Genomic DNA, 19417 nt, shown 5'->3' with positions numbered 1-19417 from the left:
TTCATTGAGACTAATATTCATATTCATCGGAATGGCATTAACACTTATCTGCATTCTTCAAAACTGTTAGGAAGTTTTTTAAAAGTAGTAATTAACATTAACATAAACTTTAGAAGTAGCCCATAATCGAGGGAACAAAGGTCATTATCCGCTGTTCTCAAGCATGGGCTTGGAAGTGGAAAAATACTTTAATGGTCTAATGGGCGTTAATAGTGGGACGCCACACTGGTATATCATCATGCGGTCTAAATAGAGACCTTTGAATGATTGAGGGTAAAAAAGAAAAAAAAAACACATTTAGTATGGAAAAGATGAAGCTAGAGTTTGAGAGCTGTTCTCTTCAGCTATAGGCAGGCAGTGGAACGTGTGCTGAAGGTGGTGACCACTACCCAGGTCAGGAATATTTTGCACATTATAATTAATAATAGCTGTATTGTTAACAACAGAGGTTTTGTCAACAAGGAGGAACAAAAACACAAGCTGGATTTCTTACAAACTGGCTTCACATTAAGGATCTGTACTGAAAGCATATGTTCATCACCAGACACCATCTGATTGGCTGCCTTGCGTCATGCATTATTCAAAAATCTGTTTGAATTCATTCATTGTCTGTAACCACTTATCCGCAGTTCAGGGTGGCGGCGGAGCCTACACGGAATCACTGGGTGCATGGCTGTAACACACCCTGAAGGGGTCACCAGCATTTGCAGGGCTTGTAGACACCTATGGACAGTTTTGAGTCACAGATCCACCTACCAGCTTGTGTTTTTGAAAACGCACATTGACACTGAGACAGTCACCTGGAGGTGGACTCGAACCCACAACCCCAGGACCCTGGAACTGTGTGACAGAGACACTACTGTTGTGCCACTATGATGCCCCCACTTCATTTCTACATTGAACTTAATGTTACAAAGCGTGCCTTGCATTCAAAAGTAATGCATTTGTTTTATTTAGTGTTATCACATAACTGATACATTTTGGAATGTACTATAAATAAGCCCAGTTTAGCAGAATACATTGAATCATTCTATAACATGAACAGTAAAATCACTACTACTGAAAGTATAAAAGACTGGACAGAGTTACGAGTGTAGATCTCTAGAAGACTATGAGATGAGAAGGAGATGGACCCATGAGCAAACACTGGACAACAGTATTATGGTAAGGGTTGTCAGAACGGACAGTGGACAGAACACGGACCTTGACAGGGTCTTGTCAAACCAAGCCTTGTTTTACTGTGCCAACGCAGGGCTAAATGTTCCTCACATGCATTGTCTGGCAAACAGCCCACAGGGCAAACCCTGAACCAACTGCTTTCTCTTTTATTACCATAAGTCAGACTGGAAATATGGGCAATTCCACTATGCTTTTATGTTCTCACTGTCTTACCACTTTTCCTGGCTCATTTATGTTGAGTTTTAAATACGTATATGGATATGAGCAGAGCCTTCTGTCAGTACTCGGTTCTGTCCTTGTTTTTATGCATGGTTTCTGAAAGCTAGTGCATTCGGATGAAACAGAGCAGTACCACTGGAAAGTGTGGTGGCTGTTTTTATGGTTAGAGAAGTGGGTTTGGAACTGGACGGTTGCCAGTTTGATCCCCATGACCAGCATGGGGTTGATGGAACAGCACTGTCTCCTCCCTCAACTTATATGGCTTAGGTGCCTTGAGCAAGGGCCCTAACTCCCAATTGTTCCTCATGAACTGGGATGGCTACTTTGAGCTCTCTCTATGTGTGTGTGTGTGTGTGTGTGTGTGTGTGTGTGTGTGTTGTATCTTACTGACAAGTTAATGTTTCATATAACAAGTTAAACTCCTCTGTATCCACCATCACCATATTTGATGTTGTCTGAAACTTGTGACCTGAACTGTGCCCACTAGATGATGTGTTCCTAAATATTCATCCCTATGCAAAGGACACTTGCAAGTACTAACTCATTTTTTGTTGTACATCAAGGGAGCCTAAATGTGCCACCACCCACCCGCTCTCCTTAAAAAAAAAACCCTGTCACTCTGGTGGTACCTTTTATTTTAACAGTTGATATTTACACTGAGAGCATATTTAGCAATCCCATTTCAACTCCAGACTTATATTATGAAAACCAACACACATTCTACTCTCCATCTGGAGGGAGGGACGACTAGTACTTTATAACTGTTTATTATTCTGTCGAACTATTATTTATACCTCTTACATCTTTTAGAATTTGAATTCTTTTACTGTTCTAATACCTTTGGACCTGTTTACACCTGGCATTAATGTGCAGCTTGTGTCCGGATAGTATCTAGATTTACTTTGTCTGGATTCTGTTTACACTTATTAAAACGCATTCCCAACCTGACCAGGTGGGATCAGATTTTGCTTTCCCACATAAAAAGCAAACCTCCATGTACATCATTGCCGTTTTCCTTTCTTTTAAACAGCTGTCAACCTTCCCACCTGCTGCTACCAGGGTATTACATGCTCAAACCTCAGGAATAAATGTTTATAACAGGCAGTGAATCATACAAGATTAAAAAGCTTAACAAGCAAGTTGTAAACCCAGGAAATATTTCTCCTTAATGAATGAGCAATTTGGTTTCATTACAATATTCACCATATTCCTCCAGCTCATTAGAAATGCATTGCTAGCACTGTCCAGCTCTTCAGCAGCTGGAAAACACTGACCAAACTTTTTATTTATAATGCATTTATAATACATTAACAATAATATAAGTCTGTTTAATTACCCATAAATAGATGTAACGTACCTTTAAAGGTATATTTACACTTTGTACCTATAGTGACCAATAATGTACTTCTACTGAAACTTTAATGTTACACTTATATAGAGCCTTTCTAGAAACCCAAGGACGCTTTACAATCAACACTCAACATTCTATCCACACACACACTGGCGAGAAGTGTCAGCCAAACGCGCACAGTGTACTTTCAACCGGGAAAGACCGTCCACCTGGAGGACTGCATCGGGTACTAGTGTTTCACCCAGGACAGAGCCAATCCATATCTGGGCACACACACATTTACTCACACACAAACAGACATTCATTCACATACACACTCTTTCACTCACACACCAGGACAGTTATGAGAGAAGCCAATTCACCTAACCTCCATGTTTTTGGACTGTGTGAGGAAACCAGTGACGCAGACACGGGGAGAACATGGAAACTCCACCCAGATGGGACTTTAATGGGGTTTTAAAGCGGTATAATATCCATTCAAAAGAACATCATACATCCTGTAGCAGCACTACAGAGCTCCCAGCATGCACCACAGCCTCCCCCCTATTGTTTTGGGGTATTGTGTGATTGGTGTTTGTTATGTGGTTGGGGGATGTTCTTTTGTGTGTTTGTGTGTGTGCCCAGTGTGTGACAGTTGACAAGGGCAGAGAAGCACTCATGGCATGGGAGATGAGTGTGGTGCTGGATGAGGCTCTGCCACTCTTCATATATCAAGCCCAAATACAGCCTTGTTCCCTTGTTCCCTATTCCCTTATTAGGGTAATAAAGGACACTTGCTGGAAGAATGGCCTTGTCTCAACATCCTCCAATCTAGCTGTATATGATGAGCCTTATTTATCGCCACTCAAGTCTCCCAGATGGTGAATACTGCTCTTAGACACACACACACACACACATACACCCACACACACACACACACATACACCCACACACACACACACAAAACAACAGCCCCCAAACACATAACAATGACACAATGGCCCATAATAACCTCTAAAAACTTAAAATGTGGGAGGCTGCGCTGCTACAGTATGTAGCCTGTGCTTATGAACAGATATTATAATGCATTAACACTTGCCTTTATAAAGTCACACACTGTCATACCTTATAAAGTGTCATGAATGTAGCTATATCAATTTATAAGTAATAATACGGGCTTATAGTAGTCATTATAAGGTTTTATGTATGCATTATGAATAAAGTATTCACAGGAAGTGTATACCCAATAGATATTTAAATTCTGAAGCCTATGACTAAAATGTACATGATTTTTAAAAAAAATTTGTCTTTAAACATGGCTCTTTAGGTAAGAGCAGTATTTTCCTATACCTAATCACCAACAGAACTCTTTGTGGAATTCTTAGATCTGGAGCTTGATTTTCTCCCACAGATTCACTGTTTATATGAGGGTTTAAGCTTTATTAGTCTACCAGGTCATGTATGATTGTTAAGACTCCCATTTTCAGTAATAAATCCTTGTTTCATCATAGCAGCATTTACGTGAATATCATTCCTCCAATCGCGTAGGTTGCCAAGTATTGGCAGAATGAAACGCTGTGCAATCTCAGCGCCATAAAACCTATGCTTGTGTGTTTACATGGCGGCGCAGTTGTTTACAGTGCAGGTGTAATGCGTTCTCTAATGAGCGAGGTTGGGGGGAGCGAGGTTGTGGGGGGAGGGAGGGAGGGAGAGAGGAAGGAAGGGTAAAGAGAAAAAGAACAGGCTGGAGAACAGGCCTGCTGCCTCCTGTTTCAGCTTCACACCCAGTGTGCATTACAGGTGGCAGCTGGAGCTCAGTGGGACGGTGGGTAATGAGGCAGTGCTAGGAACACCAGCAAAATCTAGACACACACACACACACACACATACATATATTCCTTAACCCTCAGGAAGCAGGCAATTTACAGCATTTGCTGGGCTGCATTGTTTACGTTCATGTTCACTTCACACGTAAAGACAGAAAAGGCGCTCAAAGATATTATAACTCAGCATGGTCCAAATGAAAAATATGAACAAAAACAATTTACCAAGCTGGAAACATGAAAACTAAAAGATAAGCTATACCAAGAGATGTCAAGAGTGGCAAAATGCCTATATGAATGTGCACATCATGGCTCCTAAACCTCCAAGTGTGTTTTTTGTTGATATTTTTAATAGATATTGTGTAATAATATTATAATAAAGCGATAATATAATAATAACATTTTGTATTCTTTCATCAATAAAACTCACTTTCTAAATTGTTACTAAATAATTTGTGAGTAATTGCTCATGAAAGAAGTTTTGTATTTTAAGATATACCTCCTGTGCAGTATTTCTGCAGAAATTCTATGTGAGTATAAAATCCAGTTCTAATTAGTGACTGAATTTACTAAATGGAGCTCCACGTTATCTGAGCTGTAAATTGCAAACTCATTTTGCTCATTTACATTCAGCTACTACGTCTCACATCAGGTAATGACATCAGAATTGTGTGGGTGGCTGCTGTAGTAGTAGGAAAAAGCATGATGATTGGGGTTGAATGCTCTGTTTTGAGTACAAGACTGGCAGTAAGCGTAATGTTTTGTATGGGTAAACACAACTTGCAGCAACAATATTACAATTATTACTCATTTATTACTGGGCTACAATCATATTATTAACTAATTAATTGAATTTGCTGTACTTAAACTCAATGTTTAGTTTGGAAAAGCATCAGAATATGGTTGTCATTCACCAAACTGCTAAACATTGAGAATTATGAGAATGAGACAGTTCTTTCCACATTATTTTCAAAACGTGACACATCCAAATTAATTTCGAGTTTAACTTATCCATTGAATTACTTTTAATTTGTTTCCTTTTTGAAATATTTAACACACCCTTCCCATCCAGATTAACCTAGAGATATTGAGCTTTCTGACAATGATATATTCATTCCTTCTTTCATTGTCCGTAACCAATTATTCAGTTCAGTCGCAGTGGATCAGGAGCCTAATCAGTGGACACAAGGCAGGGAGAACACACTAAATTCCTCACAGTTACCTAGAGCAGGGCTCGAACCCACAAACCCAGGGCCCTGGACCATGTGACAGCGGCACTACCTGCTGCCAGACAATGACAGTCTTTTTTTTTTATTTTTTTATTTATGTGTATATGTTTAAGGATTGATTTTGATTTGAAGATTAGTGATGGAACACAGGCGGCACGGTGACGCAGCAGGTAGTGTCGCAGTCACACAGCTCCAGGGGCCTGGAGGTTGTGGGTTCTAGTCCCGCTCTGGGTGACTGTCTGTGAGGAGTTGGTGTGTTCTCCCCGTGTCCGCGTGTGTTTCCTCCGGGTGCTCCGGTTTCCTTCCACAGTCCAAAAACACACGTTGGTAGATGGATTGGCGACTCAAAATTGTCCGTAGGTGTGAGTGTGTGAGTGAATGTGTGTGTGTGTGTTGCCCTGTGAAGGACTGGCGCCCCCTCCAGGGTGTATTCCCACCTTGCGCCCAATGATTCCAGGTAGGCTCTGGACCCACCGTGACCCTGAACTGGATAAGCGGTTACAGATAATGAATGAATGAATGATGGAACATAAATAATGTTTGATGGCAGTACTGAAGAAGCCAGGAGAAATGTCATGAGTGAAATGTGGCACTGTACAGCTAGAGACTACATATTAAGCAGGACAGTAAAAGTGTATGGAATGCCTACTGAAAGTACAAGGATATGGTCACAAACCAGTACATTTGGACACATAGTGAGGCTTTTATGTGATTCCTATCATGTCATAAAAGGAGTAAAATTTTACACTAATCATTCACATTGTATGTTCTGCATTTTGCTCTACTTATGTTGCTGTTTTTATTGTTAATAAAAATAATTTCAGCATTTGAGAGGGTTGATGTGGTTTCTGTTTTATTTGTGCCTTAAATTTGCAGTTTATTTGAACATCTGAGGTGTTGGAAGTAATATAGGACTCCAGTGGCATTCAGTTTTAAAGGAAATAAACTGCAACCATGGCTGTACTACAATGAGTACAATGGCAAAATATTTAATACATTTTAATATAAAAAAATTAGTGTCACTATTTGTAATATAGATTCATTTCATTAAGGTAGCATTTATTAGCATGAATTGCTATGAGCAAAGCAAACCCTCCTCTAATTATTCCATTGCCAGATAAGTATTACTCACATTTAATTATTGGGGTTACACAGTTTATACTGAGTGTTTAATTATTAGGGTATTTTGCAATCCCACTCCCCTCAGAGTTACACCTGTGGTGTAATATATCACCATTTGAAAAAACAAAGCTATGCCCAGACGATCACTTTCTGGTTAAAGGTATGATCTAATGTTTCATTAACATCATGAGCACGAATTGAAGTTATCTTTAAAGGTTCAAGCTTCACAGGCTTCAGTATTTTCAGTTTGGCAGCAATATGCCCCAAACCTGCGTGTGCATGCTAATGGCTGCTCTATCGTACTACTCCGATCAGTCGTTTTAGTTATTTATTTTTCATTTTCTGCCATGTAGCCTCATTTTGACTGATCCGGTCCCATCATTCATCAGGGGATGTTGATTGGTCCATGCAAAAAAAAAAAAAAAAAAAGTAGTAGAGATAATTACTTTGTTTATTTATTTCATTTTTTAAAGCAAGCCGACAGTTGCAGAGCCAAAATCTAAATAAATAAATAAAAATACAAACAAATAACAGCAACAACAACAACAAAAAAAAGCCCTAAAATGAAGTTCAAACTCCATTTCCTCCACATATTCCCCACCAGGCGTCCAGGTGCTACAGGAACCCTCCCTATGACTCCAACTTCCTCAAAGCAAAGAGTCAGTCAAACAAACTTAACAGCCATTGCCAACTCTGCCTCCAACTTCAGCAAAAACTGTTCAAAGCAAAGCATTTTAGGGTGCAGGTGTGTCTGTGAGATGTGAGAGTAGCTAGTTAGCTTCCTCTAGGAGATAGTAAATAAAGATACTGAAACACTTTCTGTGCCAACATATTTTGCCTGTTTAACTGACCACATTTTAAACACGGTAAAATGAGGAAAAAAAGCATATAAGTAAAATATTCAAGTCAAATATGATTTAATATACTGTAAAGTGTTCACAGCCCTTGGCTTCAAAACTGTTAGCTTGCTATGTTATTAATAATGGATATAAAACCATATAGATATGAAAATCACTGCTGCTGTCTCCAGGGTTGTGGTGGGATACAAACCCTCCAATAAATCAAAGTTAAAAATCTCATGCAGCCACTTGGTTTATAATTTGTCAATAAATCTCATTTTTCAAAAATCTATGAATCTGCTTTTTCTGCTCTGATAAACTTTGGAAATTTTACCAGTAAGATTCATTCATTCATTCATTATCTGTAACCACTTATCCAGTACAGGGTCACGGTGGGTCCGGAGCCTACCCGGAATCATTGGGCACAAGGAAGGAATACACCCTGGAGGGGGTGCCATTACCAGTAAGATGCTAATTAATACTTTATTTTACTTTATATTTATTATTTTGGTGTGTGTGTGTGTGTGTGTGTGTGCGTGTGTGTGTGTTTGTCCTCACAGAGCTTTTCCTGAACTAACAAATTGTAGTGGCAAAATCACTGACATGAAAGTAAAATAATTTTAGACTGAATACTTTGGATTGCCTTTCAGTTCTGCTCACACCTCAAAATTTGCACCATGTGTGAGTGATTAATTTTTGAGAACTGACATGACGCCAATAAACAACTTTGGGATGAACTGTGGAACTTTTTTTCTTATTTTATAATGAAAACAGTCTTTATAATTTCGAAGAAACATGGGTGTAGTTAGTCCATCCTAAACATACACTAAATGCTCAGCAGTGTGTAGGAAGTTCTTAGAATTAATTAGTCCAACTAATTTAATAGTCAATGGTGATTTAATAGTGAATGCTTGCAAAATTACTCCAGAAAAACTCAAGAAAAGTAAACATGCTCTGATGCAGTTTCATAGGAACTTTCATAGGAACTTAATGCTACACATTGGCGAAAGTTGTGTAAAGCTCCCTTTTGTACTTTTGTGCTGAGATGTTATAGTATTTTGGATCATTCCCTGAACTCTCTAATGTTTATGTGACAGGATACTATCAGATACTCGGTGCAATGTTCCTAAATCTATTGTACAGCCTTTCCACAATAGTGGAAGTTGCTACTGCATCAAATGGAGGACAAATTAATTAATAACCTTTGATTCAGATTAGATGCTGGGTGTCTACAAAACTGTGAAAAATGTAGTGTGTTTTCTATATAAAAGGCTCCCAAACACTGACATTTCCATTTCAATTTGTAAAAATGGGTGGATCTCAATCATCTCAATTTGTTCTTATATTACTAGGCATTTAGAAACACGCTAAAAATGCAGAGTGCCTCTACCAACATGAATTTTCAAATAGGTTTCCATCAAGTAAAAGTTTCATAAGTTCCAGTGGGAATTGCTAGTTTTCACATTGCACCGAATTTCAAAATCTGCTCTGGCCCATAGAGACGCCATGTACCAGAACTATGTAAACATCAACAGTAGGCTAAAAAAACAGAAAGCATAGAGAGGAATGAAATATAAGTGAATTTAGAGTCAGTTTGAGTAACTGTATTTGCTTGGTTTTCCAACCCAGTATTCCTTCACCTGCTGAGGAGTTAATAGTATTCAATTCTATTTGTAAGTGAAAATATTATATTTCAGATTGTTTTGTTGACACTTCAGGGGCCAGAGAAGATGTGATCTGTTTTTTCCCAATGTGCATTTATTTAACAAGTTTTTGAAAAGAATAATCTACAAAAGATACTATTGAACAGTATTAATGTTATGACTAATATGACTTATATAAAAATATCTTTATTTACAAAAATATATAATTTATTTTTTTTGTATAATTTACAATAAATGCACTAATTTATTAAAGAAATGAAATAGAAAATATTTTCAATTATGCAATTTTTATTCTCTTCAGTGAAATATTTTGAAAATAATATATTAATGAAAATGATAAATAATGCATCAATTAATATATAAATGTTTTTGAATACGGGTAAAATGAAATAAAAATAATAAAATGATTATACATATAATGCATATACAGCACTGATATTTCTTGTGTTTCAGAGTGTTAAACCCATATATATATATATATATATATAGTATTCAGTGTACTCTAACATATACACATTTTTCCAGCCTTCTAGTTACAAGGGGTATTAAATATATTAACATTTGCAGTAATACTATCTGGGAAGGCTCTTCACTGAGGACTTGACAGCATTCACTAATAAAAAAAATAACTTTGTGAGGTAAGTTACTGATGGTACTGAATGTGTTCTTTAAAGAATCTCTCAAACTCTCTAAATGTGTTAAAATAGAAACCCAAATAAATGTCTTTCTGAGGCTGTTGCAGGCCCCAGGCAGGCGGGTCCACCAGCACCCACTGACTGATGCCCCTACGGGGCTGATACTGACACACACCCTGGAAATGTCATCTGTCTTTAGAGTCAAACCTCACAAAATACACAACAAATCACACAGTGTATCATTTAAGACTTTCAATGTCCAAATGTCTGACCATTACATATTTTATGGAGCAGCTTATTTAGGGTGGAAGGGATATAGCCTTGTTCACTTTTTAAAAAAAAAGGTGCTATAAAAGGTTTTTGAGCAATGCTGGAGAAGAAGCTTTTTTTTTTTTTTTTTTTGCTAATATGTTTAAATGGATAAAGAAACTTAAGATGGATTGATGGATTTTTACAAGGTTGTTCACACTCATGCATCTCTTGAAGAAACCAAAAATGGAACCAAAAGCGGTCCTTCTATGGCATTGCTCAAAGAACCCTTTGTAGTTTATTTTGAAGAGTGTTTTGAAGAGTCAATATTTCTTGGGTGAATTCGCTATAATATACCCAAAGCTCCGTCTTAGAAATTGGTTGGATTACCTGCTTGTCACTATTTGAGAGCTCCAAAGCATGCTCAGCGATGGTGAGGGATAAACCTGCAAGGGACAGTCTTCACATGTGAATGTAGATGACAATGAAGGGAAAGTGGAGAGTGAAAAGACTGCAGTTAGTGTGAATGACTGGCACCGAAACCTTCACTAGCCGCTGGGCTTTCAGTCAGAAATTCCAGAACAGTGGGCCATACAGACGTCTGAAAACATGCAATTGTCCAGCACTTTAAAGGCATGGAATTTACTGTACGGGTCTCCATCTCCGAGATGCACTCTCCATCATTCCTGAACGGAATTCAGTAAACTGAGTGCCGCGATTGGAGTAGAATCGCAAAGCACTCAGAGACTCAGACAGGGGCGCTGACCTTTGTAAGCTCTTGTTTACAGTCAGTGTTTGGTGATTCTTCTTAAACTGAAAGGGAGAGTGTGTTTGATTTGTGTGACTGTGTGTGTGTGCTGGCAGAGTTTATATCAGAGTTTGTATTTCCGACCATACAGAATCTCAGAGGGTGTGTATACACAATGCCCCACTGTTACAGGTGCCACAACATTGGTTGCATTCTTATTACCCAGCTCCCTCTGCTCCTGTCAAACACACAGCCACACAGCACTTGCCTTTATTTGTCACTTGGTTTGTCAGATCAGAAGCAACATAAATTGTTGTTGGCTTTAGGAAAGGACATGTGTTGCTCAGTGAAGGACAAATCTAAAGGTACAAGCCTGGTGTCAAAACAAGTGATTTACTTTTAGTAACAATGGAAGGAAACTGATCTCAAAACAGACTGGAGCTCTTTGCAAAGCTATTATTGTCATCTGTTCTACTCCAAAAATTATTGACATCTAGTGATGTGAAAGGGAACCATAGAAAAACACCATCTGCACGGACACTGATGTGGTGGGGGCACAGGCAACATGGGCAGTATGTATATAATAATAATATATAATAATAATAATAATAATAACAATAATAATAATAATAAAAAGTGTGGTGTGTTCTCCCTGTGTCTGCGTGGGTTTCCTCCGGGTGACTGTCTGTGAGGAGTGTGGTGTGTTCTCCCTGTGTCTGCGTGGGTTTCCTCCGGGTGACTGTCTGTGAGGAGTTGGTGTGTTCTCCCTGTGTCTGCATGGGTTTACTCCAGGTGACTGTCTGTGAGGAGTGTGGTGTGTTCTCCCTGTGTCTGCGTGGGTTTCCTCCAGGTGACTGTCTGTGAGGAGTGTGGTGTGTTCTCCCTGTGTGGGTTTCCCCCAGGTGACTGTCTATGAGGAGTTGGTGTGTTCTCCCTGTGTCTGCGTGGGTTTCCTCCGGGTGACTGTCTGTGAGGAGTGTGGTGTGTCCTCACTGTGTCTGTGTGGGTTTCCTCCAGGTGACTGTCTGTGAGGAGTTGGTGTGTTCTCCCTGTGTCTGCGTGGGTTTCCTCCGGGTGACTGTCTGTGAGGAGTGTGGTGTGTCCTCACTGTGTCTGTGTGGGTTTCCTCCAGGTGACTGTCTGTGAGGAGTTGGTGTGTTCTCCCTGTGTCTGCGTGAGTTTCCTCCGGGTGTCCGTAGGTGTGAGTGTGTGAGTGAATGTGTGAGTGTTTGTGTTGCCCCGTGAAGACCTGGCGCCATCTCCAGGGTGTATTCCCGCCTTGCACCCAATGATTCCAGGTAGGCTCTGGACCCACCGTGACCCTGAACAGGATAAGCGCTTACAGATAATGAATGAATGAATGAACGAATTAATGAAATGCTAAATAATACTGAATACTAATCAAGATTAGTGCTTTGAGCTCTGTAACTCTGACATGTTTATATGCGCAGCCCTGCCTCTTTTTCACATGTAAGTACAAGCATACACTTCACAAAAGAGCTGTGGAATTTTTGTTTTGTTGGTTCTCTTCATTTTCATATCTTTTAAATTTTCTTAAAATGTAATTCACTTTTACAACACTGTGCTACTATTCACCAAACATTACACAGGGCAGTTTCTATAACAGGTCAGTGGAGAATCAAGTCAATGATTTTGAAGCTGCAATTTTAATGTAAATATATTACATAGTGCTTCTTTAATATCCACTAAAGAAGGAGGCATTATGATACGATCTTTGCTGCATTTTTATTTTTTTTTTCTTGAACCAGGTCAGTGTTTGCAGATAAACTCGCCCATTTCCAGTTGAGCGCACATCCTGACCTGACTTAAACTGAATTTCTTGCACTGAAACAGAATGAAGCTCTTTCTTATTTTGTCTTTATTTCAGAGCACTCCCAATTTCATTTAGGATTCATGAGCCCTGTGGTGAAGCTCTCACCTTCCTAGGGCTATGATTCTAAAGAAGTACCTGTTTTGGGCTCCACGGAGAAGTACGGCTGCCCCTGGATAATGCTGTACACCACTCTGGCGCTGTGGCCGTATGTGGGGTCATCTGCGTCCGTCGCCGCCACCTGGACCACCATGGTGCCTTGGAGGAGAAATAGAGAGCAAGAAAGAGTGAGTAAAATATAGAAGAAAGGAAACCAAACAAAACTTACTATGGGTTACCATGGCGATACAGCATCCTGTCTCTGAGCGAGAGCAGTGCGGAGCAGATTGTGGGAGCAATGTGCACGTTTTGACAGTGCAGTTTCAGGACAATGAATAAGAGTCCTGGATAGCCAATTCCAGGGGGGGGGGTTCATTTGCTGATGCATGGGTTATTTGCATCCAGCTGATCGTGCAGACGTTGCATCACGAGCCTTATTTTAAGCTGACGCCTGCTTCCTGGCATTTTGACAAAAGCTGCAATTAGCCATGGTCCCAAACATAAATGTAACCCTGGAGTAATAGCCCCACTCTTTGCCTCCTGATCTAGAGCCCTTTTAGGTTTACATATTTCACGCTGAGAGCCACGCTGCTCTGCTTTTTCCTGGATCGCTGGACATAAATGAGACTGTTGCTTTAAAAGTGGCTGATGTTTTTATTTCACAGAAAACAACCGCTCCCTCACACTCCAGTCCTGTCCAATAAAAAATCAAAGAGGAGTTGCACTTTACAAGCTTTCACCAAATGAATCCAATGCAACGCAAAATACAGGCTCAGAGCTAATCCTCCACTCCCATCATGAAGCAGCATCATTGGGCCACCTGCAGATTCATGGAGCCTGAGATATCTCCAGCTATCCAAAGGCTGCTATAAATTTCCCTAAACAAACAGCCACAAAGTGACACACAAATCTGCCAAAAACTTTTACACGGCTGATTAAAATGAGCTCACGTAAAAGGCCTGGCTGTAAAAGACTGCACTGTTCTGAAGGGCTCAGCGTGCTCCTTGCAGACAGAAGGTTTTTGTGAGGGTTGCTTGAAGCTTAAAGCAACTTCACGAGTTCAAAAGCTCACTTTGTTTGTGTGGTTTCACTTCTGCCTGTCGATCATTTACAGGATTTGTCGTCCATGGAGTTGGCCCGGCTGCCATGTGCACCACACAGCGAGCAAAGCCTCTGCGGCTTTCCTCTTTCTCCACAATTATGTCGTATTGTTCGCCAAAGCCAAGCAAACATCCTCCATGCAGAAGGGTTTTATTCTGTTAAACCTGGCAAGGAACATGATTAAAGGTTACATTGATGATTCGAATAATAAAAATTATGACACACAGGGCGACACACACACTCACATTCACTCACTCACTTACACCTACGGACACTTTTGAGTCACCAATCCACCTACCAACATGTGTTATTTTTGGACTGTGGGAGGAAACCGGAGCACCTGGAGGAAACCCTCGCAGACACCGAGAGAACACTCCAAACATCTGTGTCAACTCTTTCCCCCCTCCAAGGGCTCATTTAAAATAACATGTTTCACTTTAGTCCACACTGGAATGGACCAGGCGTCAGGGAATTCCCGAGGGGAAGTGACGAAATGAAGGCAAGGGCAAGTTAAATCCAGAAACTAAACTCAGAGCATGTGTATGGCTGCTTTATTTTCTAATTAAGAGATAAATATCCATCCACAACAAGTGAACACACACCACAAATGCAGCAGACACAGACTGGGTTAAAAAAAAAAAAAGCCAGAATAACCCTTTAAGAATTCCCCTCCCACCGAATACCATTGAGATGCATAGGCTTAGTCAATCAAACAAGCCCTAATGAATTAATAAACAGCCTGAGTCGCTTTGTGCACCTGTCGACACAGCAAAGTGACATTAAGGGCATCTGTTCAGGTCAGTCAAAACAAATCAGAGAAAGTCTAAGCTTTATAAATAGTCTTCTATGTCTGGTGATGATATAGATTGGAAAATAAATAAATAAATAAACAACAGACGGTTCTCTTGTACACAGACTGAATACATGTATCTCCTGGTATCAGCAGGTGCAGCTGTCTCCCTAATTACTATTTCCCTCTCGTTCTGTCACTTCTCATTTGTCCATCTTTATTGCCGTGATTGATCAAATCCCCACCGTTTTCCTTCCCCCCTTTATTTGTTTATTTATTTATTTATATATACATTTTTTTCTTTATTTTCCTTCCCAGGCTCCTAGACCCAGTCATCAATCCTGGGTTCCAGGCGGCCGATTGTCATCTGACAGTAATGAAAATAAATATACCCAGACTAATTCTAGGATATGACATGTTTTCATAAACAACCCATAAAAAAAAAATAGGAGCTGTAATTTGACCGTTCTGGTCAAGGAATCTCATTTCCAAGAGTGCGCGGGCGAAGGGGCGCATACTCAAGAAGGATTCGAGATTTCATATCAGTCATTTCTTGGGGAAATATTTTCCGAGTCACACTTGTTGGGGTGTTTGTTTTTGCTGTTGTTGTTGTTGTTGTTTACATCTCAGGCAGACAATGCAGCAAAGTCTGGCTGTTCTGAAAAGCAAGTGTTGGAAAGTTTCACATACGGCCTTCTGTCTCCAAACTGACTCACTGCATCTGCTAACAATTCGTCTCCACATCTTGACGAGTAACTCCTACCAGTTCAGTGCAATTTGCTGCAGTTTTAAAAACCTTTAAAAACAGTCTGCTTTTATGGACCTCATTTGGGAATGTTTACATTATGAAATTGAAAATATGGATATTATAATTTATTATATTGTATACATTCCACCACTTTTTGGCAAGTAAACATGTAAAAATGATTTTGGGGTCTTAAAGAAACGTCTGTGACATCCTTTGGTCAAAATACCACAAAGATCAAACACCATGGCACTGTTGTCAAAACCACAAACTAAATCTTCTGGGATGTGTTGGAGAGCAGACGCAATGCTTACATGCTCATGGCTGTATGCCATCAAATGCTCACAGCAATGCTTAAGTGCATGATATTGGGATGTAAACATATTGGACGACTAATGCCACTTTCACACATAATTTCTGGAGACTTTCTAGAAAAATTTGGCAGTATCAGGTGTGGAGATGTGCCAGAGTGGTATTTCACACATGCAAACGGTTCTTCTACTGCAATAGGCTTGACATCTTAACAACAGAAGAACCTTTTTGGTGCCATATAGAACCTATTTCTCAAAGGTGCTACATAGATCCATATACAGAACATTGTCTATCAATCTGAAGAAGCCCTTCATTAAACAAAGAGCACTTTAATCTTGCACAGTGCTATTTAAGTGCGAATAATTCTATAAAGAACCATTTCCTTCGATAAAAAACCCTCAAAAAATATTCTTTTTAAAGTGTACCTTTGTAAACGTTTGCATTATAACCAAGTTGAATACAGCAGAAACTGATTTCTGCATGACAAACATAATAAACAAACATAATGAGAATATAAAAGATAACAGCATGGAAATAACCATTACTCTAATTTAAAAATAAAATGGTAAAGATGATATTTAACCCTCTATTTCAGGACGGAGGACTTGATGAGCTTTCCGTATTTTACTCTTTCTTATTAAAGTGATTACATTCGGGTAATTTCACACCTGCTCCCCTCCACTCTATAGAACGGAGGATTATTACGGAAAATGAGCTAACGAGCTTCAGTAATTGTGCTGTCGACAAATTTATGAGGAATCCGAAACAATGGAAAGCTTATAGTCAATGCTTGATCTTCCTCCTGGACTTGCTCATTGACTGATGTGTTCCAGTGGGACTTTATTGCACATTAAGAAGCTTCCATGGGAAATCGTCAAGCCGTGGTGTAAATACATCAATTAGAAGCAATTTAGCCTTGATAACGGCTCTGAAAACCCACCGCGCCTTCAGCAGCGCAGTCTTTAATTCACCCCAAAAGTTCCATAATTAAATGCTCCATTCTGTCCTCGATCTGAGGACGTATGAATTAGCCCGGAGCACTGTTGGCTGAGGACGCTCGTGCTGGAGATTTAAAGATGTTGGCCTTGCTTTGACTCTCTAATAAACCCTCAGTCAATCTTGATTTCTCTCAAAAAAAAAATAAAAATCCACAACTACCATTGGACAACGGGGTCCAGCAGAGCCTTGGTTTCCACGCCGATCAAGGCTTGATGAAGACAAAAGTCCTAGCCCATCTTCAGTCCAGAAGGTCTCTGTGTGTATGGGCAAGAGCCCGCACCTAATTACTATAATTAATTCAATTCATGATGCCCGCTTAATTGAAGCCATTTATCACCCCACCACGGGGCCATTAATGATTTAAACACAGCCATAAAGGAGATATCCAGCAGGAGAAAGGCCTGGCCACTGTCCTGTACTTTACCTCAACGCCTCGGATATTTACGCTGTATGTGCTGATGATTGTAGTCACCCATTAAAATAAGTGCGCTCATCTAAACTCACTACTCACAGGCACTAAGCTGTTCATGCAGAGGTTGTAAAATCGTCCCCTCAAAAAATATATTACAGTCTTGTGGATGATGCAATCAAATCTTAATAGCAATGTTCCAACCTCTATGGTAAGCACTATAGAAGAGGGACACTGGTGTCTACTTTTGACTTTTAGACACAGTATATGATAGGTTTTCATATTTCAAATCCAGATTTTGATCCAGGTTCCAGGCTGGGATTTTACAACACCCCGTATGACACTATACCTGGCCAGTCAGGTCAGCAGTTTCAGCTTTCCATGGTTTGCAGGTGACATTGTTGTGTGCAGCAGCCACCACATTGATTGCTTAGTTATAAATCCACAACTCAAATAAAGACTGTGATGTTTAAATTGTTCTATTCCTTCTTTCAACATTTTAGTCCTTTATATATTAGTTCTGTTCATCTCTCAGTAGAGGAGCTTGGGCTCTATACCAACTAGTATCACACTACCTACATAATGCACATCAAAAGTAAAATTAAAATGCAGCACACACAGTAATTCAACAGGAAAACAGGAACCTTAGTTGACTAAATGCTATTTTTGACATACAATGCATTATGTGTGGGTACATGTTATGACCACCATTATGGAGGGTGTAGAGAGACATTTGGGATTCAGCTTTACTAAATATCTTTCACTGATCACTCACATTTTCAGACAATGAGAACTAACATGTTAAACTTTAAGCTAAAGAAGATAAATAATTTAGACAGAATTATTATCCTCCAAAAATCTGTTCTACCCTCAGGGAGAATAGAAATGAGACAAAAGAATGTGCCTTGTGCCCATACACTCTAAAACAAAACATGAGTTACCGAAGCTTGTACACAATCTTTGTATGAACAACTCACACAGATTCTGTCACAAGAGCAGAAAAATATATTGGAGTTTAACATGCTAACAGGTTTGCATTATTAAGAAAATGCTAATATGGCTAACAGAGGATTACAGTCTTTCCCTTTTCATTATGGAACACCATGGGACATTTTACTCCGCTGATGCAAAGAGACGGTGTGCTTCAGAGTGTAGTGAGACTCTCCAGAGGAGGGAGAGGAGCTGTGTATGAGATAAATATATCCATCTTTCACATCAGTTTACATTAGTTCTGTGCTCTGAAACCAGACACTAAGCAGTTACCAAGCCCAGTGCCAAATGTTAGCAAGAGGGGCATGAAACCCCTTAACATTTGCAGGCTTTCTCCTCTCTGTTTCTCTTTCTCTCTCTATTTTTTCTTTGTCTCTCTCACTTTTTCCCATTTGCTCTCTCTCTCACTCACTCTCTCTTTCTCTCTCTCATGGGATAAAAGATGATAAACTCCTTCTTAATCCAGAGATATCTGTGAAACGCGTGGTGGACCCCTGTGGATGGCTAGCCATTAAATCCTGACAATGTCGCCTCTTTCTCTCTCTCTCTTTCTCTCTCTCGTAAAACGCTGAGCTAAAGCTGAAGTTCAGTAACTCAGAGAGTGATCTCATGAGCCCTTCCTCTCATCCCCGCTGGGAAACAGACAGTGTCTCTCCTCCTCTGAGGATAGGCGCCACACTCAGTAGCTGTAAAGTCAGCGGTCTCACACTATTTTTTAACCGTTTATACTGGACCTCTTTTCATTACTCATCCTCCATTTGCTTTAGTCCATGAGACTGTTCAGTAAGGCCTTAATGATCCAATCATGGTTGTCCCATGTTGGTTATTACGCAATAATAAAGCGAGACATAATGGGTAACAATCTTGGTTTAATAAATTTGACTATAAATGCATCTGATCCCTATATATTTCATATGAAAATAATAAGAACAATTCCAGGTATATTCCCACATAGTATTATCACGAAAATCAACATGAAATAACATCTAGAAGAGTGTGGAGCTTAAGAATTTATAACGGGGTGTGAATAGTCTCGAATTTTTCAAATCTTGTTTAGAACACTGCAAAACAATATACCCAGAATTAAATCGCTTTCAGCAAAAC

At 39.6% G+C, this 19417-nt stretch overlaps 1 protein-coding gene across 1 annotated transcript in view; it reads right to left on the bottom strand.

Moving 5' to 3' along the window:
• LOC136701676 (cadherin-7-like) overlaps positions 1 to 19417 on the bottom strand; it is a 144778-nt gene that overhangs the window by 79796 nt on the left and 45565 nt on the right. The window contains exon 3 of the mRNA XM_066676312.1: positions 13007 to 13126. Coding sequence (XP_066532409.1) covers positions 13007 to 13126 — 120 coding nt within the window. The remainder of the gene's footprint in view (positions 1 to 13006; positions 13127 to 19417) is intronic.

This window comes from Hoplias malabaricus, chromosome 1 (assembly GCF_029633855.1).
Source record: "Hoplias malabaricus isolate fHopMal1 chromosome 1, fHopMal1.hap1, whole genome shotgun sequence".
NCBI lineage: Eukaryota > Metazoa > Chordata > Actinopteri > Characiformes > Erythrinidae > Hoplias > Hoplias malabaricus.
This window is presented reverse-complemented; position numbering and strand designations above follow the sequence as displayed.